Below are 27,142 nucleotides of genomic sequence, written 5' to 3' on the forward strand. Positions count from 1 at the left end.
ATGTTTTCTATCTATCTGTGCGACATTGAGGGGGTATTTATACGAATAGATACCAATCTGGGACCCGTGGTGGCCCTGAATCAGTGCCAATTCCCGTGTATCCCGATTAGGGCAATGTTCCCCTACTGTATCGATACCTGACTCAAGTCCTTGTGTCTGACCTGCCTCTTTCACCGGAGTTTATACGTGTGCGGATTAGACCGTCAGTCTGCTCCCTCTGACACACCCCCTTTGCCTTGGTCTCACTGGGTGAGTGAGGCAAACAAGCAAAAGAGACAGGCGAATCATCCAATCTTATCAAATGTCCAGCGAGTGAGGCTATTACCGTTGAGGGAGATGCTCTTCATGATGTCTTCCTTGGTGTTGTGACCAGGAGCATTTTAACAAGTCAATACCAGCAAAATGATGGGTCCATCCCGGGCCTGGGTGATGCTCGGAGAGCATCTATATCTCTTTCTGGGTGGTGATACTGTCGAAACTGTCCTCCGGCGCATCGGCTTCAATTGGTGCCACCGGTCTCCCTTGCATCCCTAGCTGCTTGACAAAAGCTTCGTGCTTTTGCTGGGGAAGAGCCTTTGTCATTCCATCAGCGGGATTCTCCGTAGACTTGATCCATGTGATCTGGAGTCTTTCTTCCTGAACCTCCTGTCGAAGCCAGTGACGATGGATATCGATGTGCTTAAGGTTCGTCTTGAGCTTCGCGCTTAGTTCAGTCAGGAGCCTGATGGTCTGCAGGTTATCGCACCATAGCTCATTGGTGCCTTCTACCTTGATGTCAAGTTCTTTAATTAGCCGGGAAAATTGCATTTGCTCCTTCGCCGCGCTTGACAGGGCCAGCAATTCGGCCTCTGTGGACGACGTCGTCACAGTCGCTTGTTTCGTAGCCTTCCAGTCAACGGGTCCGCCTAGAAACAAGAAGACATAACCCTGTGAGGATTTTCGAGTCTCCGGGTTGTCTGCAAAGGATGAATCAGAAGCGCAGAGGAACCTGCGTTCAGCTTCTTTGACTGAGAAGCAGATGCAGCGATCTCTCGTGTGATAGAGGTATGCCAGGCATCTCCTGGCCTCTCTCCTATGCTTCGGGCCCGGGTTATGGCTGAATTGTGCCAGTTTTCCAACCGGGAACGCACCGTCGGGTCTGGTGTGAATCGCTGGGTGAAGAATTGAGCCAATTAGAGAGATATTGATGAACCTCGTCCCTAGTAGCCGTCTTCTCGTATGGCTTGAGCTCTTCGGTCGTTATCGGGACCTGGGGCACGCCAAGGATCTGATCATCGTCCTCAATGTGGAATTTCTTGGCCATCTTCGAGAGATACGAGGCTTGAGAGAGCCAAAGCTTCTTCTGGGCCCTATCCCTGATGACTTCAATCCTAGGAACCAGCGAAGTTCCCCATGTGGTTGATGGTATATTCCTTCATAATGGCAGCGTGAAGTTCTTCCCATTCGGCCTTCTTTTCTTTTGGATACATCATCACGATGTCATCCACAAAGAAGAAGATGATGACTCCTTTATAAGTCATCACGCAGGCATCTTCGACGAGTTGTTGAGCGCCCAGCTTCTTGAAGAAGCCAGAGCTCCTCAAACCACAGCCTTGGAGCGATTCGAAGCCCGTATAGTCCCTTGAGAAGCTTCAAGCATAGCCCAGGCTCAAGGTAGCCTGGTGGCATCTGGCAATAGATGGCATGCTTGAGCTTATTATACAGAAACGCTGTTTTCACATCGTACTGTTCTGTTTCAAGGTCTTCAAGGCAGCAGAGGGCCATTAGTACTCTAAAGGTTCTTGCTCGTAGTGTTGCCGCGTATGTGTCTTCGTTGTCTTCCGGCTGCTGGTCTCCACGGACCACAAGCCGGGCCTTGAAGCGGGTGACGTAGCCCTGCTCATCGAGTTTATACGCATATACCCATCGCAAAGGGATTATGAAGTGACCGGCTTCTTCAACCATCTTTCTAGCCACCTTGGTCCATGTTTCGAGCTTCATCTGGTCCTCTATTTCACGCCCCATCCCCATTATCCATTGGGGGGCGTATTCCGAAGCCATCGCGGCTTTAAAGGAGGTTGGCACAGGAGGCATATCCTCAACGTGAAGCCTGTGCTTCGAGGCATTAGCAATGATGTTATTGATGAAGGCCTTCTTCGGCTTCCTCTGTCTCTTGCCCTCAAGCACATTGGCGGGGTTTATCCTGAGACTTGTCCCTCGCTTTGCGGGGTCGTTTTCAGGTTGTGATTGTGACTCTGGGGTCGGGCTCTCCCCAACCCCCAGAGACAGCTCCTCGAATTCTGACCATTGTGGCTCGTCGAGCGCACCACCCCCCGGATCGACAGGTGGCTCATTCAATCCGTCTAGGATCGGCGTGCCTAGTGATACCTGAGGCTCCCGGTCGGTCCGCGTAGGGCTCGAGATAATGTTTAAGTTTTCCACCTCCGGGTCCTCACTCCCGTGGTGGGTGACCTCCTGCGGGGTCACGCTAGTGGTGACAGAGCTTGGTGGGGAGGGCGAGGTTTCTTCCTCCACCCTACTGTTTGAAGTGCTTGGAGGCGAAATATAGGCACTGTCCGTTGTAGTCCTCATCGAAGTCTTCAAATTCGGTGCTTCTTGTGTCGCCTCGTCTGCAGAGGGTGCCGCAATTGACTCCGAGGTGTACGGCGTCATACCGTCATCTGTCTCATCATCGGAGTAACTGCGCACTCCTGCTTCCTCTATGTCTTCGTCGTCAGGGACGTCTATCGCCACCATTTGACGAAGAACATCGTATGTATAGACCTGGACGGCTTCCGCGTCTTCTTCCCTCTTCGGATCGTACATTGTTGACTCATCAAATTGTACATTCGCCGAGACCATCAATTTGGTCTGGCGGATCGAGGGTATCCACACGACATATTGATGGGTCGATCTGTAGCCCACCAGGTAACCGATATGAGCTCTCTGCTCAAGCGGGGACTGCGTCTTATGTGACTTTACATGCTCCAACGCAGTGATTGTCATTGGGTAGGCCACACAGCCGAAGACACGCAGGTGATTTATGCTCGGCTGGACTCGCTTGATGTGGCCGTATAGAGGGTTGTGGTCCCTCATATAGGTCCACCATCGTTCGTGTGGGCTTCTCCAGCTATGATCAGATCCTTTAAGTGGCGTACGGTTGAGCAAATACACTGCTGTTCGGTAGGTCTCGGTCCAGAGCTCCTCCGGGAGGCGGAGTCCAGGTTCATAAGCCGGGCCCTTTCTTTGACCACGGCCCCGGACCTTTCTGCATGCCCATTCTGTGTGGGCGTGGATGGAGCTGACTGGAAGACCCGAATGCCCAATCCTTCGATGAATTTGACTAGCTCCTTTGTTAAAAGGGCTTTTTCTCCGTCAGTAGCCAGGTTGATCAGTTTTATCCCGTACTGGGTTTCTAGCATTGATGTCAGCTTCTTGAAGGCATCTCGGACCTCGGTTTTGCTCTTCAATGCGTAATAAAACCGCATCCTGGTCGTTATGCATGTGAAGAGCGCAAAGTACTTTTCACCCCCGAATCCGGCCACCGGGCCTGGGTGTAAGTCGAAGCTAAATTGAGCTCCGGCCCCTCTGGGTCGTAAAGTGGGCTCCTCACGGGAGACCAGCCTCTTTGCCTTGCCTGTTGCGCAGACCTCGCATTCACACGTGGCCGGTCCTTCCATCTTGGTTAGGTGGCTAAGGGTTCTGGCCCCGGATGTCCTAGCCGTCTGTGCCAAAGGTCTGCTTGCCCACCCATTGGTGGCTTAGGAGCCCTGCTTGTGACAAAGACGCTGTGTTGGGGCCGCTTTGAGAGGCTTGCAATAACGTATTGGTCTTCAATTTCTTGCAGACTGACCAGAGTGCGCCCTGTGGGCTCATGGTAGAGTGTGCCGTTAACCTGGTTCCAATAGATCTTCGCAACAATCCCTGACGAGCTGAGAACACACTTGTTGGCATCTCTGGGATGTAGTAGCTGCTCTCAAGCTTCAAATTGATCCCGTTTTTCACTGGGATAACGGCCATGCCTACCCCCTTGACTTGGAGGTTTTCTCCTGCCCGGACTTCTTCTGACGATCCCCAGGTGAAGGTATCCTCATCGAACCATCGTAGGTCGTTAAAGACATGTACGCTAGCCCTGAATCATAGATTGCCTTGTCCTCGAGAGAGTCTTCACTGTATTAGTGCTATGCACGTGCGACACTGTATTAGCCTGTTTGCTCGAGTTGTTGTTATTCTGCGGGACTGTGATGTCTTTGGCTTTTGGCTTCCACTCCATGGCTTTGGTCTTGTCCAAGGGGTTCTCCTTAAGGTGCTGGTTGATGGCCTCCTTAAGGTGGTCCCTGGGAATCCATCCTTCAGGGGGGTCTTTCTGGAACATCGCTCTAAAGGTCCAGCAGCTTTCCCACCACTCATCCTTTTTGACCCAGTGTTGCTTACATGCCGGGCACTTGTGTGACCCCTCTGGGCCGTTCCTAGTCCTCTGATCAGATGATCTTGGAGCGTTGTTTGCGTTGTTGACCCCTGGGGTCTTCTGAGGTTTCCCTTTCTTCCTGAATCCAACCTCCCTTTTAAAGTCGGCAATCAGGGTGCGCAAAGGGGTTGCTGGGAGTCCTGTTCTCTCCAGGAGTGCGTCCAGCAGCCTAATCGTCATGGGCCAGCTAGGGTCCCACTCTTCGGTCCCTTTGAGGAAGTCCTGACGAATCTTTGTGTCATTAATAGTCGAGACCGCTAGGTCTCTTGAATCCAGGATGACTTGGTCCAGCTGCTCTGCCCAAGCCTTCCAGTCCCGGGTTCCTTTCTTGTTGATGATTTGATGATACCTTTCATCGATAAGGTTCTTTTCTTCCTCCGCTGAGGGGAGAACCTTCTGTTTGAGTTCTTTGATCTTGTCCCGGGGCGTCAGCTGTATCAGGGTCTCGCCCTGGAGCCCCTCACTGATGGACTTCTTGATCACCTCCTCGATCTGCATCATGGCTTTTTCTCTAGCCTTGAAGCGGTCCAATTGATCCTGGAAGGTCTTCTCTTTGTACCTAAAGAGGTCCTTGGCATCTTGAAGCTTCTCATTGAAGTCTTCCCTTGCTGCCTTATACTTATTTTCTTCGTTGGGAAAGCTTCCTCGGTGGGGCCTCTGCCCTACCTTCTCGAGTAGCTCTTCCCAGCTAGGCCTCAGGGGCTCCTCGAGCACCACGGTCCCTTCTGGGTTAACGTACTCCCAGATGTGGTGCGTTTGAGCCCATGATTTGATACCCCTAGTCCATGGGGTCCAGTCAAGGCTTTCCTTGAGTGTGGTGATGTACACCTCCCCCTTCTGATATTGGGGGCCTAGTGTCATCGTGTGTTTTACCTCCTGCGAGGGATGCACGCGTCACGTTGACTTTGCGTAGTTGTGGGTGTTGCCCCCTGAATTTTGCTCTCTTCCTCGCGTCAACCCCAAGGGTGAAGGATATATGGTGCGTTGAGATTCGTGATAGCCTCACGGTTGGTAGAGGAATGCGAAGGATAAAGAGCACCGCAAACCGGGCTCATAACTCTCGAGACCCCACATCTCCCACCCTCGCCTTCACTCCTCTTCTCTCTAGCTCTACTTTAAAGTACTTCTGCACTATCCCGCTTCATCGCGCTCCAACCGAGCTGCTGCCACGAGACCCTCCACTACCACCTTCGGGGTTTCCCCCCTCCATATGCCTCTAAACGCAGCCATCTCAAGAAGAGGGCGTAGTGCCTGGTACAACGCAAAAATCTGGCAGAAAAAGTGCTAAGAGGTGGAAGCACACTGTGGCTGCGGCATAGCAGCTCGTAGAACGAAGACGTCAGGTCATTGCTGTGTACATATTGCAACCATCTCGAGAATGTCGGGTGAAGCAGAAGCGCGATTCGGCCGGCAGTGCAATTTCATGGTTAACTAATCCTTTCTGGGCTGTGGCGGCAGCCATCCGAGAACAGGTGGTAGGATTGATGATCTGCAGCAAAAGATGCAGGACGCTGCTGACCAACGATCTCCATGTGCAGGGCACCCTTCTTGAACGAATCATCACCTATGCATGGCCCTAAACCAGGACCCCTTTAATCGTTCTATGCGCGATATTTATCTTCCATGTGTCTAGCCGTATTAGGCAAGGGCGCCTCACACCTAGCGGTAACTTAGCTATGCGCGTTTCCTCTGGAAATGGCGCTGTCGTAAGTCACGATTGGTGAGGCGCACTTACACTATCGACAAACATGTCTGACATAACATAGAGGTGTCGCGAAGCCAGATACTTAGTGTCATCTGAATCATTAGACAGTAGCTCCAACTTTTCGTAACATAAGGCAAAGGCAATTGGCATCCAGAAAGTGAGGTTATCGCGAGATTTAATTACTATAACTAGTAACTTAGTAGTATTGATTACCGTTTGGGACATCTCCAAAAAAGCAAAAAGACGTGCTAGGCTAGAGAAGACTAGATACATAAAGTATCCTGAGTATCCGTACCTGGGGTTGCCTCGAGCTAGTGGCGGTGTGTCACACACAATACGAGTCATGGGTAAGCTTACAAGTGGGGGTCTAAAGACCCCCCGCCCTTGGGCTAATGATCGGCTGCAGTGATTTCGTGCTCGAACTACCCCTGCCAATTAGTTTGGGCCGCCACGACATGACGGGGGACAAAGACGAGACAAGGCAAGACAAAATGTGGCGCGACGTGACAGAAAGCGACCCACCTGCGCGCCATCGAGGTCGGCATGACGTCTGCGATGTTGTGTTGCAGCACGTCGGTGCTGTAGTGACCCAAACACCAAACCTTGTTCCCCTCTACTCCGAGCTCATGCAGACCAGGGCAACCATATGTACATACATATATACATACATAAATACAAGATATATATGCATGTACGTATGCACAAACATGCCTCGGGGCCGGCACGTTAAACCTTGCCATGGACAGCACGTGGCGATCGCGGCCCTGACCACCATCTCGCCGTGACGCCTAAGCCATGTTGTCTTGATACCTCAGGGTCTGACCTCGACTGGCCCCGGGCACGATAGGCGTACCTTACATAAGGAGGCGGTTCCTTTCCACGGGCCCCTACTGCACTTGGCAGCAAAGATAATGCCCCGTCGAATGCTGATACGAATGGCTTGTCAGAGGTGCCGCAAGAAACGAGCAAAGGTCAGTCGATAGCCCACCCGAAGCCAAAGCCCAAAGAGCCCCCAGTCGTCTGTCTCATCCCATATCCTGCCTAGCTGGATACTTTCACTGATTGGTTTCTCGCTCTCTAGTGTGATGATGGCCAGGCACCGTGCAAAAGATGCGACGAGGCCGGAGAAGGACGCGTATACGACCACCCGCGACGCAAGTCCAAAGTCGATCTACGGGCCGAGATCGATAGTCTACGGCGGTACAACGAGGAGCATGACCGACTACTCCGCGCAATATGTTCAATCAACGACGTCGAAGTCAGCAATGCCTTTATACAAGACTTGGTCGAGGGGACCAAGTCTCACCAAGCCATTCTGCAGGAGCTGGCGCACCTGAACGGTGAAAACGGGCGTGGCTCGTCAGATGGAGGTGAACAGGAATCATCGGCGGGCTCTTCCAGCTCCATTCTCGACGAAGCCGTCTGCCCGCACTGCCTGAGCCGACTGCCGTCGCCCACCATGCACCGTTCTGCCTCGGGCTCGAGCGACCTCAGCACACTGACCGAGGCTCCCAAGGCGACTTCGACACCGGCCCTGGCGGCTCCTGTTTCCCGTCATTGCCCTTTGACGATGCATCACACGCGCAAACCGACTGGTGGACGTGCGCCGGGTGTACGGTGGCTTCGGTTCGGCAGATCCTCGACGCCCTCCTCACCTGGGACTACCTCCCTTCTGCCTCATGTGCAAGGACCCCTTCTTCCGAGACTATTGCAGCGGCTCGAGCCGGTACTGCTCCTCTGCCCTGGTAAACGCGCTCATCGCGCTGGCAACCCGGGTGGTCCACGAGATCAGCGACGAAGCGGAGAGCCCGGGGCCTGGCTTCAAGTGCGGAAGCAAACCACTTTCGACAAGGCCGAGGCCATTATCCGCAGAACCGGCCCTCGGCCAACCTCCCAGATATACAGGCCATCGGGATTCTCTCGCTCTACCAGATTACCTGCGGGCGCGAGGCCGAAGCTCAAGCGCTTGCCGACTCCTTTGCCGCTAGGATAGTCAATCTTTGTCCTCAAGAGCCCCTGATGGGCTCCGAGGCCGAGAAATATGCCAAAGTTTGGGCTACTTCGTACCGCGGCGCCGTGTCCCTGATTCGGTCTGTAAACCGCTTGCAGCCCCTGTTCCCGACTCCTCCGAAGCATAAACTGATGGGATTCCGCACACAGCATACTTCGTCTCACGACGGGCCAAGTCTTCACCATGTCTACGAGTTGCAAGCTACAAGACGACTCAATATTTCTAGACCAATCCGCCTGCAGTGCCGAGTACCTGTTTGGCGGCCAGTGCGGCAGCGGAACTACACCAGGTGAATGCATCAAGTTAGGTATACCCAGGAATTGTATCCAATCAGGAGTCGCACCGTAACACGGCTGCAGACCCTGCCCTGAAAGCACGCGGCTCGCAACTGCGCAATCTACAGCTCATTCCAGCAAGAGTCTTCCAGCTCACGGAATGGGTGTACAAGCTCCTCTCATCAGCAACCCATACCCCAAACGGACGATTCGACACAGCCGAGGTCATGGCAGTGTATACCGAGTGTCTCGATTGGTACGAAGGATTCTTCTCCCTACCCAAAACCGGCGGCAGTGACACCCCCCTTTGAACTCTTTATCCAGTATGTACACAGACACAAGAACCCGGCTCACAGGACTCGGGAGGGGGGGCCGAGAGACACAGAGGGGAGAAGAGACAGCATCATCCGGCTGACTGCCCGCATGTAGCATGTACTATCAGTTCTGCCTACTCTGCCTGTTCCGCCCTCTCGCCAACCTTGTCCTGGCTGATTCCGACGTCCGACCCCGCGAAATCTGTCTCCAGGCTGCGGACTCTATCCTCACCCTGTCGCAGTCCTACAGCAGGCTCTTCACCCTTAGACGCGTCTCCCCATTCGTCCCCTATTTTGTTTGTGCCTCTGCCCTTGCATGGCTTACAATTGAGTCAACATGCAACTCTGTGGCCTTGGCTGGCTCGCAACCTTTCCAACCAAGAAAGTTGTCCTTGGCGACCATCTCGGATGTTTCAAGCGTGGACGGCTTTAGCACCTATCAAGACGTGTCCCCCTCCCCGACTGCCGCCAAAGTGCCCATAATGGCCCACGCGAGCCAATTGCTGGCAGAGATGAGCTCCAACCGTCGAATGGCCTCATCCATAGAGAAGATGCTTCGAGGATATCTTACCGAGTTATGGTGATGCAGAGTAGACTCGACAGAGTCTTGTTGTAACTTAACGGGTTCTCGCATCGGCCGGGGTCTTTGCGGGCGCGCTTCAGTACAAGTAGCAAGGCAATCGTGTCGCATTCAGGATGCGTATAATGAAATGCGCGGTTGATAAGCGATGTCATCGAACTTTCTAGATAACATTACAAAAGCACCCTGGGTGGCAAGTGGCAATTCGCCACCGCAAGGCAGTCATATTCCTCAGGACTATAAGGAGACAGAACTTCTCATTCATTTTAGATAGACGACAATGAACAGATTGACTCTTACCCTCATTTTATTGCGAGAAATCGCCTCACCGGGTTCGAACGCCGTTGGACAAGGCAGCCACAGTGCTTTTGCTCTCTTGCCAAACGCCGAATCTTGATAATTACCCACCCATTGCGTAAGTCTTCAATATGCATACACATATTTTCTAGTCCTGTTTTACGCGTTTGACTGTACTATGCCATGCACTGTCCGAATCCACCCTTCTCTTCGATGAATCGATGAAAATATTATCAGGGCTCGGAGCTCAACCGCTTCCCCATTTTCCTGTTGCCTCTGATCTGGGCTGGTGGCTTGAATGTCCAAAGAAACTGAATCGACGCTAGGAGATCGCCTTGATGTCCCAAGGCTTGATGACCCAAGCCAGTGCCTGTGACCTCGCAACCTCCTTAGCCAAGAATTTTCTTCCCTTCGCAATTGTCAGGTATCTCTGAGCATTTTTGAGCCATTCCTGCAGTTCGTCGAAGCTAGTGGTAGCAGTGAACGAGCGATCGCCATGTATCTTCAACACTCGTGGAAACCGTAGAGTATAGTACCGTGCATTTGCGGGCTTGTCGAAGCCAGATCCCACGAGTTCTACTATAAATGGATGCTGAAATAACGCCTTTGGGCGTAGTCCACGGTCGGGTCCAAGACCACGTCAAAATTTGGCGTGGACTCAATGAAGGGTATTTGTGTGAAATATCCATGTCGGTTGAGATATTGCATATGGTCTTTCGGGATGCCATGTTTGTCGATGATGTCGATGATGCGAAGTCTTGGCTTAGAATTATAACGGCAGACCTCATCTTTATTTTCCATGCATCCGATAAAAAACGACGTCCACCAGAGCTTGCCAATTCCAATCTCTTGTTCGTCCTCCGCGCTATGGTTGCCACCGACAATAGTGAAGTCGGCAGAGTCACCGAGGCCTGGAATGTAGTCTTTCTTGAGTTTGATGGATGACTTGTCGCAATCGGAGGTGAAGTAAGGGTCGTTGCAACCTTTCAGCACCAGTCCCTCCCACCGTTGTGTAATGGCTCGTGCGAATAGTTCAGTGAGCCGCTCAGCAGCATTGGCTGAGGAGAATGCAACCACTTCGCGGAACCCGACCTCGGCAAGACCAGGGATCCGGCGAACCAGAGACCGAAGTAGTCGTCGCCGCTTAGCATGGCTTTTTCTAGCGCAGACCGTGTCGTCCAGCAACAGAAGATCGTAGAACATAATCATGAGATGTTCATTCATATTGAATGGGGGGTCTTGGGCCGCTCCAAGGAGCCGTCCTGATCGTCTGACGTGTTTACGAATTTTGTGGAAGGGCTCGATTACCCTACTGTCGTCGTTCCATACCAGCAGCTCGCCCTCCAGTATGCATTGTTTCTTGATCCTGCAGCCTGCCGTGCCAAGGTCGAGGCTTTCTCGTAACGCGCGATGAAGGCCAATGCGGTCGATGGTAGAGTCCCTCCCACTCTTGGAGAATATTTTGATGCAGGCTCTGGTTTGCTTAAGTCAACATGAAGTTGACAGTATTCTCCATCGTATTTCCGCTCCACGCTCATTAGTCTTGAGCCAGCCAAGTGGCAGCAATGCTTGATGCTCCTTGCTTTCGCATAAGCTGGCCGTTCAATCATGACTCCAACCTGCGGCTGTAGGACTTTCCTCAACTCTTCCCAGGGATTTACCACGGCCTGTAGGGGTGTATTCCGGATCTCAAGTCCCCCTAGGATACTTACGGCAACTTGGATTGAATTCTGAAAACGGAGGAGATTCCACAAAAACGGATGAAATCTGCCCATCGCCAGTCTTTCTGGGACAGAGGCCGGATTGTAGTTTTTGGATAGCATGCGAACCAGCCATTTGGCCTCAAAGCTGTTTAATCTTCGGAACAAACTGATGAGCAGATCGTCCGAGCTGCTGCAGGGTTGACGGTATTTCCGCTCAGTTTCTTCTCGCAGATCAGCGGACGAGAAAGGTGAGAAGGCTGCAATCCGATCGAGCACATCGTCAAGTTCTTGCAGAGTCACTTTCGGACCCATCCTTGGTTCGCAGTCCGTTATAGCCATAACGCGCTCAACACAAGTTGCGAAGTCCGGGCCGTTCCTGGTTTGCCATATCTGTAGCTCCTTCATTCGGGACGATCCAAGACATTGTGCTTGTTGGACAATCCTTTCGAGCTGAATTTTTGATAAGCCGAAAACTCGGTCCGGCCTGCGTTCGGGAAAGAGGCATGACAAGAATGCCACGGCTTCTGACCCTAGACGTGGGATGGCTGTATCATGTTTGTCGAACCAGCCAACAAGACTGCGCACATCGAAGTCCTGGGTCTTCTGAATACTGAAAGACCTCGTGTGATTTCTTTCGAGTTCACTGAGGAGTTCACATAAGAGATGCAACGGAAATGGCATATTGGCTGAATATTTGTAGTCCAGGGCTGTTCAACCAGAGGATGGCGAATGTATGACGGAATGAGTCTTAGCACAAGCTCTGGGATGAGCGGAGGGAGTCGTAATCCAACTTATAAACGATGTCCTCCCTGCTCCATTTCCACTGAATCTATGGCCCTCGAGGCGAACTCAGACTTGTAGCATGCGGGTGGGTTGCTCCGTCTAATGACGACGTCGTGAATCTCGTCGCTGCGGCTGACAGCCCTTGCGACATAAGTACCCATTCTGCCTTGCCAAGTTATTTGTCGTGACTGGATTCGGCACCTCTAGTTCGAAGGTTAGGTGGGACTACTGACCTCGCAACGCAATAGCCATGAACGGCAAAACATGTTCACGGCTGGACGCTCGAATGCGACCTCCTTGGCATCCTGTGCCAACCCAAAACGGCTTCACGGCAACCGGCGCATGTATATTGTCACTTGATCTCTGCCCCAGCGCTATTTCCAGAAAGTAGTATCCCACTCGTATCTGCAACAAATGCTGCGTCTCGTTGCAAACCGTACAGTACGACTAGGCTCTAGCAGACTATTGTGATCCGTTGTACTCATACTTGACAAACCCGCCAATCCCTACACGCCTGATAGGGGTTGCAGAGCATCTCAAACATCTCGTCGTAACCGATGAGGAGATTCATTTCCTCAGCATATCCTGCCCTCGAAGGCTTCGGTCTCGTCATTCCATTGCAGCGTTATGGGAAAGTGGCTGCCGCCGTTAATCTCGACTTCAAGAAAAGAACGTCCGTCATCAGCGCAAAATGTACTCCTTCCAGCGTGGTATCGGCCCCGATTGTTTCAGACCTCCAGAGCCCTCCGGCCCCTCCACCATGCTCTCTTGGGCCTTTCAACGTATACTCATGGCGGGCACTCCCTTGGTTATTTCCGAGCCAGACCCGTGAGAGCTTGACTTTGTTCACTGTTTTCGCGGCTCCGCTCGCCCCCTCTGGGCAAGTCTTCCGATGCCTTCCACCGCTTCGGCGACGCGCGCGTGGTTCGTCATCCAGCGCCTGCTCTGCGGGCCCATGAGGTGGCTGGTCTCGCTGCTGCTGCGGGTCCTGTTTGGCATGCCGTTTGCGATCCTTGGTGCTGTGGCACTCCTGACAGACGGGTTTGGTATTGGCAAGTTGAGCTTCTAAGGCGCCGAGACGAGAGCTGATGTCGGCCAGCTGATTTCGAATTTCGCAGTGCTCGTTGTAGCAAAGGTCTCTGATCTTGCGGTCCGTCACAGCAAAGAGGCTGCCACATGTACAAGTAGTGCTCGCAGCGGCAGTTTCATTACAGCCGACATGATCGATTCCACTGTCTGCTGGCATGTGGCAGGATTTAAGTGCCTCGTTCACATAGGCAAGTTCTTCCAATTCGATGTGACCTTCGAAAACGGGATCACGACTGGAGTCGTCGACATTGTATTCGCGAATATATTTCGGCCCGGATTGACCCGGAAACGGTGTGATACGAGACGCAAATCCAGAAGCCCAAGCCATTCTCCGTCCGGCGTATCTGGCTACCATCTAGAGGCTAGCTCTAGACCGCGCCGTCACGTCGCAATTCATCGCCGAGCAGACCTTTGAGCTGGCAGCCCTCCACCCGCCGCACTGACTGCTGTCCACGACTGGCTCGCCGCCATACCGCCGTAGGCTCCGCCTAGCAAGCCTCCGGGCCGAGAGATGTACGATGAGGTGACAATGTGCTCCAATCAGAAGCGTCTGCGGCTTTGTGAAGCGGTATCAATCTGACTGATGATGAATCAGTGGATGAAGTCGTTTCCCAGACGTGGCGGCCGGTCTATGGTCCAATGGCCTGCGTGCTCCTCTGCACCCATGCCAGTATCGAGAGATACTTGCCCCGTTAGGGCCAACAGGCGTAATGAAGAGGCGATCATTCAGTGCGAGATAGCACGTATAATGGAACTTGTAAAGGCAAATATTGCTCCCGCTGATCGGTTGGAAAGCTCTATAGCCCCGCCAGGCAGTCATTGTAACGCCTCCCATGTCTCCGCTTGTAGTGGAAACGCAGCTGGGCTCGCGCGAGGTGTCATCGTCGTTCGCCGGTGAATACAACTGCCTGACGCTTGCTGGTTTGTGCGAGGCTTTCGTCCTGTGAGAGCTTTCAAGCTTAGATGGGCTCGTGCCCTCGGGTTGTCAGCCTGAGTATCGACACCGCTTTCGAAGTCGTCGTTATTGTCGTTGTCATTGCCTCATTTTCTGGGAAGCGATACTTCTGGCAGGGGTCGGCCAGGCAGGGGGACTCTGCTCGCAGGGACTTGGCTGGCCGCGGTTGTGATTGTGCCGCCGGTATGAGCCTTTGAACATGTGCCTTTGGACATCTAGTAGCGGCTCTATCCTATGGCGGAATAATGGTGAACTCAAGTGAGTGGTTGGCGGATGATTGGTACTGTAGGACAAAATTACCAGCTGTCGCAAAGAGAAGTTCGGGGAGAAGGCTGGGTACAGAAAACGCGGGGTGTCGCTCCTAGACCCTTCCGCTCATCATGGGTGCCTGGATTCCCGTTACCGTACCTGCGGCCGATTCTGGCTTCACAACAGTGCAGCAAGTCCTCGTCTTGGGCGATTGACAGCATCCTAGCTTCTGGCTGCTTGGTAGTACTGAGCTGTAAGGACTGCAACCCCTTCTTGGTAAGCAAAATCGTCTTCACTGCAGCCAGAAAGTGAGCTGGCGCCGAGCACCAGGCAGCAGCGGAAGGGTCTAGGAGCGACACCCCGAGTTTCCTCGACCAACCCGTTCCCCGCCACTCGCCTCTACAACAGTTGGTGATCTAGTCATGCCAGTCCTCCGCCAACCTCTTGACTTCACCATCACTCTACCACGGCGTTGCAACAATTCTCCGCTCATAGATCAGCGTCCCGGTATAACATGGAAATATGTTCTGACGAAGATGGCACATTGTATGACCAGTGCGTCTTTCTCCCGCCAATCCATCCGAGACTGGCCATGGACGAGCCGGTCCGCTTGGTTGGCAGTCACACCTCGACAAGATCTCTGGCCGTGTTCGCGGCCGCCCTTAGTCTTTGGAGAACCCGCAGGTGGAAGTGGATCGTGATACTGTTGATGAGCGCTGCGGCAGTCCCTGATGTCGCCGTGATCAGCAGGCGATTCGAAAGGCTCCTCCTACTGAACAACTCGACGAATGCCTCGATGATTCGCGACTTGCCAGTCCTGCCCTCGCCACCGACGAACTGGCAGAGTTGGCCGACTTCGCCTCCGTCGTTTTGTCGCATCAAATCGAGCTGGCAGCATATGATTGGGAAAGCGATCGACTGCGTTTTGTTCAGCGTCGGCCGTGTTGCCAACTCTCTGCCCGCCAAGCCTGCATTCCCGCCTCTACGTCGTCTGCGGTCTCGTCGAAGTCGGCCATCGCCATTTCGACATCTACCTCCTCGAAGCCAGCTAAGCCGGCCATGACCCTCCGCAACGCAGCACGGCAGTCGCTTTCTCGGACCACGGTTATACTTTGTATGCCTTGGATCATCCTCTCCCTCTCTTTCGAGGCACTCATCTGCTGCGACTTGGTGGCCCTGACCTGATCCTACGGTGGCAGTGCGACCCCGGAAAATACCCGCCCTACATGCTTATCCGTCTCGCCCCTTGTTCGGGTACTGTACCACGGCGGCCTGCAGCTCGGCCGTCGAGGAAAGCGCTGATCGATGGAACCGATAGAGCTGTTGCATCATCGCCATTGCTCCGGCGACTTGGCCGTCACCTGATTCGAGTCCAGTGCACCTCGGACGACGTCGATCAGCTGCGTTGCGTTTCCGATGCTGTTTGGACTGATACGTCGCTGTTGATTCTGCGCCCGCCTCGTCCGTCCCGCCCCTTCCACGTGTGCGACCGTCGGATAGGCATCTCCGGATGAGGATGCCCATTGCTTAGCGTCGCGTTTTGCGTCTTCGGCTGATCGTCGAACCAGCCGCACGATATCGGCACGATGTCGTCGAGACATGATATTCTCGGAGCCAGCGCCTCTCGCGCCCGCGCCCAGATGCTGTTGATGTCGCCCATTTCTTCGCACATGAAAGACTCCCATGGTCCGCGCAAACCTCCGATTACACGAGTCCTCGTCGTGGGCAAAGTCTTGCTCAGGTAGCCGTCAAGGCAAACGGTGGCCTGCTTTCCCGGCCGCCTGAGCACCTGAACCCAGCGTCTTCCTGGTGCCCGCCCATCATCGAAAGGCAACCCCCTCCTAGCCCCACAGCTCCCGTCGTTGCTGTTGCGTTTGAGTCTGACCAGCGATACGTAGTCGTACAGGCATAGGCCTCGCAGGAGATCTCCACGGTGCTGATATGCCTCGACGCGGGAGATCCTGGGGCCTGCTTCTTCGACGACGACCGACTCATCCAGGGGATCATCTGTGACCCATGCGCTACTTGTCGCAGATGCCGCAATCGTCGAAAGACGTGCCAGTACAGCTAGTACCGGTATGTGTTTAGGTACGCCTAGGCGCTGCCATTGGAAAATTCGGCTGGATATCCTAGAAGATGAGCGACGACCTCGACCTGCGACAGGGGACGCTCCGTGAACATACGGTTCGTCACCCTCATCAAGAACTGTATGGTCCGATCCGTGCTCCATGAGGTGTATATTGCATGTCACCATCTCGTCTGCCGGTTCGGTTCGGCCGACGCAAGCACTAGATCAATCGTGCTTTCCGAGTCTTGGCCCTGCCACGTCTTGGTGCCTCGCGGCAGGCTGCAGAGCCCACAGTCATTCATCAGGTCGATGATCGGCTGCGCTTCCCCTTGTCTTCTTGTTGCTACCTCATCGCCTCCCCAGAGCAGATCGTGGCGATTAAAGTCCCCCGCGACGACGTCCAGTTCCACCACGGAAGCCCACCACTAATCCATGCAGTTCTCTTACCGCTCTCGATAGCACCTCGCTCTTCTACTCTACGTATACCGACACTACCATCAGATCTCGGTCCGGTAGCCGAAGGATTACCGCCGTCAAATCCGCTGACTGCGTTACCGCTTGCTCCGCCTCGAGGTCACTCCGCACCCAGAGCATGCTCCGGATCGGCCAGCCGGTCTCGTGTATCGTCGTCAGTATCATTGTCACCCAACTGCTGTGGCTTATTGAGCTCGTAATTACCCTGTCGTTTATCCTCCTTGCGTACGGAATCCTGCGCGGCACCATGAACGGCAGTATGAGCGACAGTATGAGCGACTCTACCGCCGGTGACGGCATCTTGTGCTCGATGTCGGACCAAAAGGGGATAAATATCATCAGTAAAGATATCGACGGCGGTATAGTGCTGGAGATCTTAACATTAGATCTCAACTACCGTGGCTTCAAGGTCGCGCGTCATTTTCACTGGGTCTAACCAGACAGAGAAATATGGTTTTGGATGCTATACGCCAAGCTAGACCTACGAGGGCACGAGCCGACAACTCCACAGGCTAAAAATCTCGAAGCTAGTAGCCTCGAGAAGACTTTGAGAAAGATATCTAGAGTGTTTGAGCGCAAGGAGCAGAGTTGGTGTTGAAGGATCAGAGATTTCAGGCCTCGGCGGCTACGCTGCATCGCATGAGGCCAAGGAAGGAAAGAATGATCCCCAATCATAATAATATGTTCATAAACCTCCGATATATATTAGGGATTGGAGGGTAAAGCCACCTGATTCGTCGCCTTCTTACACATGGGCGGAGACAGACCAGAAACCCAACAGTCCACGGCAATTAAACATTGAAAGCACTACAGGGTAGTATTTCTTTTATAATTTATTATGGGCTAATAGCTTCAATTCAATTGATATAGTTTGTATGGTCAAGGCACCTTTTTGTGGTACCGGTGAAGGGGGTGTAACAGGCGATGGGTGGGGCATGGTAGGCCCGGTCGCCCTCGCTAAGCAGGCGCCGAGGGTGGGTCCGAGTACTCTTCGGCTACACGAAGAATATAAATCGAGCACGAATCTGTCATTGGGAAGATGCCACGTGATCACGGCGTAACAGTCACATCCACAGTCGACGAGAGTGCGTATTCAGTAGCCTCTGTTGACGGGTCGACCGTTCATTGGTGGCTTGAACGCTTCCTAGTCGACCATGCCGGTCACAGCCCGTGACAGATGGCCAGCTGTTGGAACGGCGCAGCAGGAAGGGCGGCATGGGTCACCTGCCAGATCACGTGGGGCATTCAGCTGAGATTTCTGCGGGCCCAAAAGGGGCACATTCCTAGCCGGAAGGGGCAACACACATCGCCTTTACACACACACAGCCGTGCCTATAGCTCCAATTGACCTCCTCTGTGTGCCCACTATCGTTGCCACCTTCCTCATTCGGACGAGCCGCAGAACCGCTGTTCTGACACCAGCTTAGGATGGTAGCTTAATACTACAAAGGAACCCCAAACGAGCGGCAACACTCTGGGCACAGGGAGCAAGACGTATCAGCAGATTGAACAACTGGACGCACGTATACAGGCACGCCGCCATGAACAGTAACGCTGCATGGCTGCCTAACCAACAACCGCCTGTCAAGAAGAGATTGTCCCTTGTGTGGTCCAAATCGACAATGATGTGGCTGGCCACGGCCTGCCCCCATAACCTCGTCCGCAAAAGTCAGTTTACTTTCCCGAATAAGATCCAGGAGATTTGGGTGTATCAGAAGACTTGGGCGATAGCATGAAGCCTCGCCCGTACCTTGCCCCAAATTGGGACCTGGCCTCTGTTTTGGCACCGACATCAGGTCCAGGATATGCATTGTCTTGCGATTGAGATTCCTCCTCCTTGGGCCTTTGGATATTAAGTGTGATCATGTCCCGTGATATCTGCCGGACCGTTTCATCACGAAGGTGACCCCCTACTTGCCTGCTCCTCCATCCAAGTCCCTTGTTTTGTCCGTGAATCGTCTTTCCGTCAGTCGAAACCATGAACTGCATGGCGTCGCCTGTAGCGTAGTTGTCAATAACGCTAATGTTTTCCTTTAAGCGCTTGTTTGCTTCAGAACAAATGCTCAAGCTTTGGCGCGCGTTTTCCCATTCTTCACGCAGCCTCGCAATCTCGGAAGTATCCCCCTCAGAAGCAGGCACTTTCTTTATTTTCCCATCAAGCGATCGAACAAATCCTTCTCGTGTTGTCCCAGTTTCACGACTGTGTTGTCAAGGTCTTCCTGCACCCATTCAGACCCTCATTGACGACCTTTTCGGGGAACGTAGCTGTCTCTTCATTTTCGGACGAGCTTCCACTGCGTTTGGTGGCCAGCTGAAATTCATCGATATGCTTCGACAGTTGGTCACAAATTTCAAGGCATCGCTGCGTGCTCAATCGCTCTTCCTGCATGGTTTGCAATTCTGGCGCGCCTGAGCCGGTCTCCGATATGGCGTCTGCGAGAAAGACACCTATTTTCTCGTCGATACTTTCGAGGTGAGCCCGGAGGTCACTGTGCGCTGTCTCGACAAGGTCTTTGTAGCTTCGAATGGTCTCGGCGGTGGCAGAGCATACGCGGCTACATTCACAGCATAAACATTAGAGTTGTTGCTGAATGGTTTATTTTATGGAGGGTGGTGGCTTGCAGACCGTGAAACGTACAGATTGGCGTCAGTGAGGGCAATAGTGATTGTCGACTTGTAGCCGGATAACAACCGCCTAAATCCGTCGATATCATCACCCATGTACTTGAGTTTAGCCCACCCCGAAAGGTCGTCTGAGTCCCCGGACTGCGACACGCATTTCATGAGTTCCTGATTGAACTCTGCACAGGCATGGCCGCATCGCAGCAACGGTCGATCGAGCGCTGAGAGGTCGACAGTATGGACGGCACTGACCGTCTCCGTAAGTGGGCCTAAGACTCCGCTCAAAGCTTCAAGCTCGTCAATGAGATCGCGCACACGTTTGGGATGGTCTCGAAAACTCTGGACAGTGCTGTAAAGCGTAATGCTGGATTGGAAGGCGAACGTAGCCAGGGCCAATAGCCCGGAAGCCAGTCCTACCGGCTCGGCCATCGCGGTGGACGGCCTCAGGCATGAAGAGCGTGTAGGAAGATTGCAGGAAGGTTTACAAATAGTTGTGGGGTGATCGCTCGTTTTATGATCTGCGAGGCGGTGCCTAGAGCTTCTTCGTCATACTTGATTGGTTCATCTCAGCCGAATGCCCCACGTGACCTGGCAGGTGACCTACTCCGCCCTTCCTGCTCGCGTTCCAACAACATGCTATATTACCGAAATTCTGCCTTACGACAATAAGCGGGAACGCCAGTGCGCCAATCAGTGGAGTTCGTGCGCCAGGGGGGTACCATGATTTGCCGCTTCTTAACTGGCTCAGCACAGAACAAGGCGAATACGTGTAAAAAACAATTCTTTGACTTTCTGGCCAAATTTTCGAAAAGGCCACTGAAATCCGAAACACCCATACCATGAAAATCGCCTCGACCGCCGTCCCCTGCCTACGGAAGTGCAGCCGCGCGCACGTTGTTGCGGGTGCGCTACGTGGCTGCAAAGATGGCGAGAACAGGCGGAAAATTCGCTCTGCTTGCGCTGGAGCCCCCAACGGGAACCTTGGTCGGCGGGTTGACCGGGGTAATTAGCGCCATGCGCCAACCTGACGTGACTTAATTCAGGGCTGCAGATATAATCGTAGGCTTTAACCGTGCCGTACCTTCCTCTCTCCACATTCTGCTCCACTTTCTTTCGTCCCATGCAGAAACCTGATTCCCCCCCCCTATAAGTGCAAAATATGGTCAAGGACGAGGAAGGCGGCGGCAACAAAGAGTGCACCCGTGCCGCTTTGGTTATTCATGACTCGTGATTGGTGAGCACTATCGTTGCGTTGTTGGTCTGCTGTGCTGCTAATGCATCATCGCAGTTCGTTGTTGGGCTCCACTTTAACCTACTGGGATGCACCAGCGTACCACAGAGCGTGGACAGACGGAAGGAACGTCATCTGGACTACTCGGGGGTTCCCCTGCTAGTCAACCCCCCGAGTATGGAGGCTTAGTGCGATCGATAAGAGCTAGCGTAGGATTTTGAGAGTGACAGGTCAGTCTGCAGGTCCAGGCAGCATCCAAAACACATTGTCTGTAGATTAGTTGGTTCCCATCGACTGGAGTAACCCTACATACATTCGATGTGTAACACGTGAATGCGGCTCGCTGTGCGACTGCGGCAAAGTCGCCTCCTTCCTCGCTCCACCTCTTATTGCGAAGCGGCAGTTGGGGCAGTATTACTCGTCTTCGCTTATCGATATGGAAGCCAAATAGCTCACGACTGTCGCCCGGTTCTAGTTCAAAATACGACATGCTCCCATGTAGACGCAGTCTTCGCCGAAAAGGGAACCATGCGCCTCGTGTATGCGTATGACTCCGTTACAGTACTAGTTACAGGGCTGCAACAAACCAAGAACCAACAACCGGCCTCTAAGGCCAATCGGAGGTGTCCCGCCCCTGTAGGGCATTCACTGCCCACCTAACTATCATCCTGCAGCACGAGCGTGCATCATGAAAAGGATGTGGGGCCTGGCTGCAGCGCAATGTCTTGCAGAACAAGTGCTATTGGAAGTGGAAGCACAATGTGGCTGCAGCGTGGCAGCTCGCAGAGCGATGACATCAAAGTTGTTACGAGCCCAATAAGCCCCAGCGACGAGGTGAAAATGTTACCGCCGACGACGCACGAGACAGGCTGGCCGATCCGGAGCATGCTCTGGATGCGATGTGACCTTCAGGCGGAGCAGGTGGCAACGCATTCAGCGGATTTGACGGCGCCACTCCTGCGGCTGCCGGATCGAGACCTGATGGCAGTATCGGTGTACGCAGAGGGGAAGAGTGGGGGAGGCAATGTAGATATGATGGTATCGAGGTACTATGAAGTACAACAGGAGAGAGGAGGAGGAAGGAAGGGAAGCTGGGCGACGCGGGGTCTCGGAGTCGTTGGTGATAAAGTGACCAGGAGCCAGAATCTACATTGCCAGACAGCGTCCGCTTCGAGATGCATTTCAGCAGCTCTACTTTTGGGTACATGTACATAATCACCCATAGTTCCGTGTTGCTCCTAATACTGCAGTTGGTTCTCAATGCGAGGTGGTGACCGCAAGGTGGATGTGCGTTGCTGCAAGTGGGTGCTTCTGACTGTCCCCGGCACGGGTGGTGTGAGTCATTTGGACGGCATTGCAGCTGCAGATCGTAGCCCCGTCACATCCTCTCCCTGTGCATTAGCGGATGTTTGCCTGCATCGAACTGCAGCCACCATTGTGATGGATGCCAGTCTTTCTGCATGAACCCCGGTATGTACATACAGTACAGTACGAGCCTTTTAACGTGTCAAATTACCAGCTGTCGCACAAGAGAAGTTCGGGGGAGAAGGTTGGGCACAAAAACGCGGGGTGTCGCTCCTAGACCCTTCGCCCATGGTGCCTGGGTTCCCGTTACGTACCTGCGGCCGATTCTGGCTTCACAACAGTGCAGCAAGTCCTCGTCTTGGGCGACTGACAGCACCTTCACTTCTCGCTGCTTGGTAGTACTGAGCTGTAAGGACTGCAACCCCTTCTTAATAAGCAATATCGTCTTCACTGCAGCCAGAAAGTGAGCTGGTACCGAGTAGCATTGCTGCCCCCAACCAGGCAGCAGCGGAAGGGTCTAGGAGCGACACCCCGAGTTTCCTCGCTCAACCCGTTCCCCCGCAACTTGTCTCTACAACAGTTGGTAATCTGGTCATGCCAGCCCTCCACGAACGTCTTGACTTCACCATCACTCTACTGCGGGGTTGCAACGTTTCCCCGCTCACAGACCAGCGCACCGGTATGACATGGAAACACGTTCTGACGAAGATGGCGCATGGTATAATCAGCGCGTCTTTCTTCTGCCAATGCATCCGAAACTGGCCATGGACGAACCGATCCGCTTGCTTGGCAGTCGCACCTCGTCGAGATCTCTCGCCGTGTTCGCGGCCGCCCCTTGTCTTTGGAGAACCCGCATGTGGAATGGATTGTGATACTGTTGATCCGGACTGCGGCAATCCCTGACGTCGCCATGATCAGCGGCGATTCGAAAGGCTCCTCCTACTGAACAACTCGACGAGTGCCTCGATGATTCGCGACTTGCCGGTCCCGCCCTCGCCGCTGACGAACTGGCAGAGCTGGCCGACATCGCCTCCGTCATTTTGTCCCATCAAATCGAGCTGGCGGCATATAATTGAGAAAGCGATCGACTGCGTTTTGTTCAGCGTCAGCCGCGTTGCCCACTCTCTGCCCGCCGCAGAATAAGAGGTTGATAGGCCAAACCGGACCTGCATTCCCGCCTCTGCGTCGCCTGCCTGGCAGCACGCTCAGTCATTGTCGTACCGCAGCGAAAAGAGATTACACGTCGTCGCTTCGCGTTTGCTCCCTCCTCTTGTCCGTTGCTGCGAGGCAGCCATCACTGCTTGCATGCGTTCATTGACCTCTTGCAGGCGGGTGAGTACGACGTCCGCTTTACCCTCGCCCCGGGCTCGAGGCGGATCCTCCGAGTCTTCGACCCTGAAGGGGTCGACGTGGTAGCCGTTCTATCGCATATCAAGTATTATCAGGGAGTAAGTACCCTTGTGCCTTGCCAGGAGCGTGGCAGGCGTCTTCAGGGTCCTTTTCAGTGTTAAATTCTCGGCAGTACACACTGACTCCATAGCGGCGTAGGCGGCGGTAGCGGCAGAGATATCACGAGAAGCTGTCACACAATGCGTAGAGGAAGACCGCCCACATGCAAAATTTTGCGAGGCCGGCCAACCAACGTCAGATGCCGGGCGGCGAGCGGGTTCTGCCCACACACCGAGAACAGAACTCATTTCACCCTTGCAGGAAGGGGACATCCGCGGCGCGGAGCGACTCGCCTCTGAACTCTTATGCCCCTGTCGGCTGGGAAAGCAAGAAAGCACCAGATTGGCTGTTCATTAACGAACCAAAAGTAGAGAGGACACTTCGCCGTCGGACCCCTTCGCCTTTTGTCCAGCCGTGCGCAATGGAGGAGTCTGCCACTGAGAAGTACAGCAAGCCGCAGGTCGCGCCGACAGTGCCCAAGTCTTCATCAGCTGCCTCCGCTGCCGGCGGCCACGAGCCAGCGGCCGCGACGGCGCCATCGCCAGCCGCAGGCTTTCGAGAGTCGTCCTTGGCCGCAGGAGCAGGAGCGGACGCTACCGCAGCCGCTATGGTCGGCGACGAGTCATCACGGCAGGCTGTCTCTCACTACCCCAAGCGCAAGCGCGCCTGCTTGTATAACGACCTGAGCGAGAGCAAGATGGAGATTTCTCAGCCAGCGTCCACTCAGCCCATGGCCGTTCATCAAACCCGCTTTCCCACCGACCCTCTGCCTGGCACCCGCCCGACACGAATCCTTCCAGGATACTGGAAGCAATCCAGCGAGCCTGATCCAAGGGATCGGCATGCCGTCTATGGAATACTTGACCACGACAACAAGTTCTGAGTCAAGGTGGTACGAGAGACGAGAGACGGCCGCTTCGTGGATGGAAACTCCCCCCTCGGGAGCTGGGGCTCTGGATTCCGTACGAGGAGGTAGGCTTTGAGAACCACCTCAAGGCTCTCAACAAACAGGAAGTCAAGGAGTACTGCCGCATTCGGCAGTACCAGCTGGATCACGGCGAAATTGATAGGAAGCGGGTCGAAAACGAAACAAGGGCCGTGTATGAGGCCAAGACCCGAGCCAGAACCCCCATTAAACAGACCAGTGTCGCTATGCCGACTTTCAGCATCACCCGTCCTGCCAACGTGGACATGGATCGGACCAGCCGAGAACAAGCTATGGCGGCGGTGAGCCTGGCCAGTCGCGGCGAATCGATCCGCGAGCGGACAGACGGGCGCCGCGTCAATTGCTCAACGAGAACGAGCTGAGCTCGGCTCAGCTTCGTCAGAGGCTCCACGTCATAGAACGCACCAGCGCCTTAGCGCGTCGCGAGCTAGCCAGAGCTGAGGCGGCCCAGGATCGCGCCGACCGCCTTGCTCTAACCCGAGAACGTGCTTTCTTCGCCGCGGCTAACAATGCTGTTGCGATAGCGGCTCCGCTTCAGCCATCAACGGACGGACGCTTCTTCACGAGTCAGAGGATACGCAGCACGTCAACAAGGTCTGGGCTCGCAAGGAGTCGTTTCGCATGAAAGCCTATGCCGAGGACGCCAAGATGCACGACGGCGTCAAGTATGGGCGGAAGTCGACCGGGCCATTTACGGGAAAGTTCGTGTCGGCGGGCACTATCGTTCATATTGACGGCGAGGACTATGTTGAGTATCGTGTTCTGACCACGTCCGTATCGGCAGCGTGTCTACGTCATGGAATGCCCGATAGAAGCCTCGCACCGTTGATACCCTCCTCTCGTCCGATACTGGTATGCACCAGGTTTGCTCGTTGGATAGCCTCTCCTTGACGGCAAATTCCTCTTCAAGGTAACGCAAGACGCTGGCCAAATCTTCCGCCTGTAGCTCACTTCTCCTCTGCCTCCGATGACCGACTCGGCTACGTTTCGGTGGGAGCTGGTCTCGGTCGGGCTGGCGGATCCTCTTCCTCTGTTCCACGGGCGGCGAAGATCTCGCCGCCGCCTCGACTCGCCTCGGCCGATCCTCTTCTCCCACCGCTGCCTGGCGTGGTGGCCGTAATGCCAAGCGTCCGGATGGCTGTCTATCTCCTGCTCCATCTTGCGTCTCTTTAGGTTGGATTGGCCGAACGAAGGGCTCCTTGACGGCTGTAGAGGAAATCCCGACTGTCGTTGCCGGCCGATCCTGCCCTGCCTGCCGTGACGGACGTGGTGATGACCATCCGGATGACTCCGCATCCCCTACTCTATCCTTCGTCGCTTTGGCTTGAATTGGCTGGATGAAGGGCTCCCTGACGACTCTAGGCGAACTCCCAGCAGCACCTGCCAGCTGATCCTGTCCTCCTGAGCCAGTTGAGTGTCCCTCAGGGGGTAGCATATTTCCGGCCGCATCCCTGATCTCGTTAGACTGGATGGGTTGAGGTGAGTGCTGGCATGCGTCTTCCGGCCGAAATCTAAACCTGCCAGTCGGTCTTCTCCTCCTATGCCCCCCGCCCACGCCCGTTGCCCGCTCGACAAGACCTCTTAGGATTATCTGTACGCCATCGCTCGGTTGCCTGGGCCTAACTGTCTCGAGGCCACCGCCAACCGCAACGGACGACTCCCCGATGCCTGATCCTTTGTTTCCCCTGACAAAGGCCTCCGGCCTGTCCCGCACGTTTATCGATGCTGAACGTGGCGCTTGGCCTCCCTCCGAAGTGGCACCATCGACGCGCGTCGTCTTCTTTCGCGACCAACCGCCTCTCCGACTTCCCTTAGGCATCGCTCTTTTCACTCCTTCCGCTTGTTCCCTTCGCGAGCCTTCCTCGGACGCCGGCACCGGCTTCGCCTCGATTGGCCGCAGCACAAGTGCCCCGCCCGCTTGACTTTCGTGGCCTAACGCCCGCCTCGGCCCTTCGTTCGTTGCGCTCGGTCTCGCCTCCGCAATGCTCCTCGTTATAGCAACTGCCGCTGGCCCGACGTTAGACCCGCCCTCGTCCGGTGGAGCTATGTGTCCGGCCGCGTCCCCGATCCCTTTGGGCCGGATGGGTTGGGGCGAGTGCTTGCTTACGCCCTTCAGCCGAAATCTTATTAAACGTAATGCTTGCCCTCCCTCTGAAGTGGCACCATCGACGTGCGGCAGCTTTTTTCCCAGCTGACCGCCTCGCCGACTTCGCTGAGGCAACAATCTTTTGAGTGCTTCTGCTTCTTCCCCTCGTGAGTCCCCCTCGGACGCCGGCGCCTTCTTCGCCTCGATAGGCCGCAACCTAGGTGCCGCGCCCGCTTGACTTTCGTCGCCCGACCCCCGATTCGGCCCTGTGTCCGTTGCGATCATCCTCGCCTCCGCAATGATCCTCGTTGCAGCAGCGGCAGCCCCTACTGTCTCCGGTTCACCTCTCCTACCACCGACCTAACGTCGCCCCTAGGATTCTCCCCAAACTTATATTTCCCTTACGGTAAGGGTCTGCGAACAGGCGAGAAATTACGAAGCCTTCGCCTGAGGTGTGATCCAAGGCCACCCCCTTGCAAGCGATGGCAAACTTATAGTCTCGATAACATGCGGGCAACACGGCAGTACCTGGTCCGGGAGAGGCCCCCCCTCC

At 54.5% G+C, this 27,142-nt stretch overlaps 5 protein-coding genes across 5 annotated transcripts; 2 read left to right on the forward strand and 3 right to left on the reverse strand.

The window, feature by feature from the left end:
• Positions 1–4,105: 4,105 nt before the first annotated feature.
• On the reverse strand, positions 4,106–5,308 carry HRG_11393 (uncharacterized protein; the record flags this gene model as incomplete). Its single annotated transcript, XM_044869863.1, has 1 exon — positions 4,106–5,308. One exon carries the CDS (start codon positions 5,306–5,308, stop codon positions 4,106–4,108), a length of 1,203 nt encoding a protein of 400 aa, XP_044715125.1.
• Positions 5,309–7,831: 2,523 nt separating this feature from the next.
• On the forward strand, positions 7,832–9,336 carry HRG_11394 (uncharacterized protein; the record flags this gene model as incomplete). The annotated part of the gene is made up of 6 exons (XM_044869864.1): positions 7,832–7,897; positions 8,025–8,242; positions 8,313–8,452; positions 8,523–8,694; positions 8,868–9,048; positions 9,139–9,336. 6 exons carry the CDS (start codon positions 7,832–7,834, stop codon positions 9,334–9,336), a joined length of 975 nt encoding a protein of 324 aa, XP_044715126.1.
• A 3,404-nt stretch (positions 9,337–12,740) lies between these two features.
• HRG_11395 (uncharacterized protein) lies at positions 12,741–13,532 on the reverse strand (the record flags this gene model as incomplete). The annotated part of the gene is made up of 1 exon (XM_044869865.1): positions 12,741–13,532. One exon carries the CDS (start codon positions 13,530–13,532, stop codon positions 12,741–12,743), a length of 792 nt encoding a protein of 263 aa, XP_044715127.1.
• A 5,612-nt stretch (positions 13,533–19,144) lies between these two features.
• HRG_11396 (uncharacterized protein) lies at positions 19,145–20,001 on the reverse strand (the record flags this gene model as incomplete). Its single annotated transcript, XM_044869866.1, has 2 exons — positions 19,145–19,505; positions 19,589–20,001. 2 exons carry the CDS (start codon positions 19,999–20,001, stop codon positions 19,145–19,147), a joined length of 774 nt encoding a protein of 257 aa, XP_044715128.1.
• Positions 20,002–23,978: 3,977 nt separating this feature from the next.
• HRG_11397 (uncharacterized protein) lies at positions 23,979–24,440 on the forward strand (the record flags this gene model as incomplete). The annotated part of the gene is made up of 1 exon (XM_044869867.1): positions 23,979–24,440. The coding sequence occupies one exon, from the start codon at positions 23,979–23,981 to the stop codon at positions 24,438–24,440; it is 462 nt and encodes a 153-aa protein (XP_044715129.1).
• Positions 24,441–27,142: the final 2,702 nt, after the last annotated feature.

Source organism: Hirsutella rhossiliensis (assembly GCF_020360975.1).
Source record: "Hirsutella rhossiliensis strain HR02 chromosome Unknown scaffold00020, whole genome shotgun sequence".
NCBI lineage: Eukaryota > Fungi > Ascomycota > Sordariomycetes > Hypocreales > Ophiocordycipitaceae > Hirsutella > Hirsutella rhossiliensis.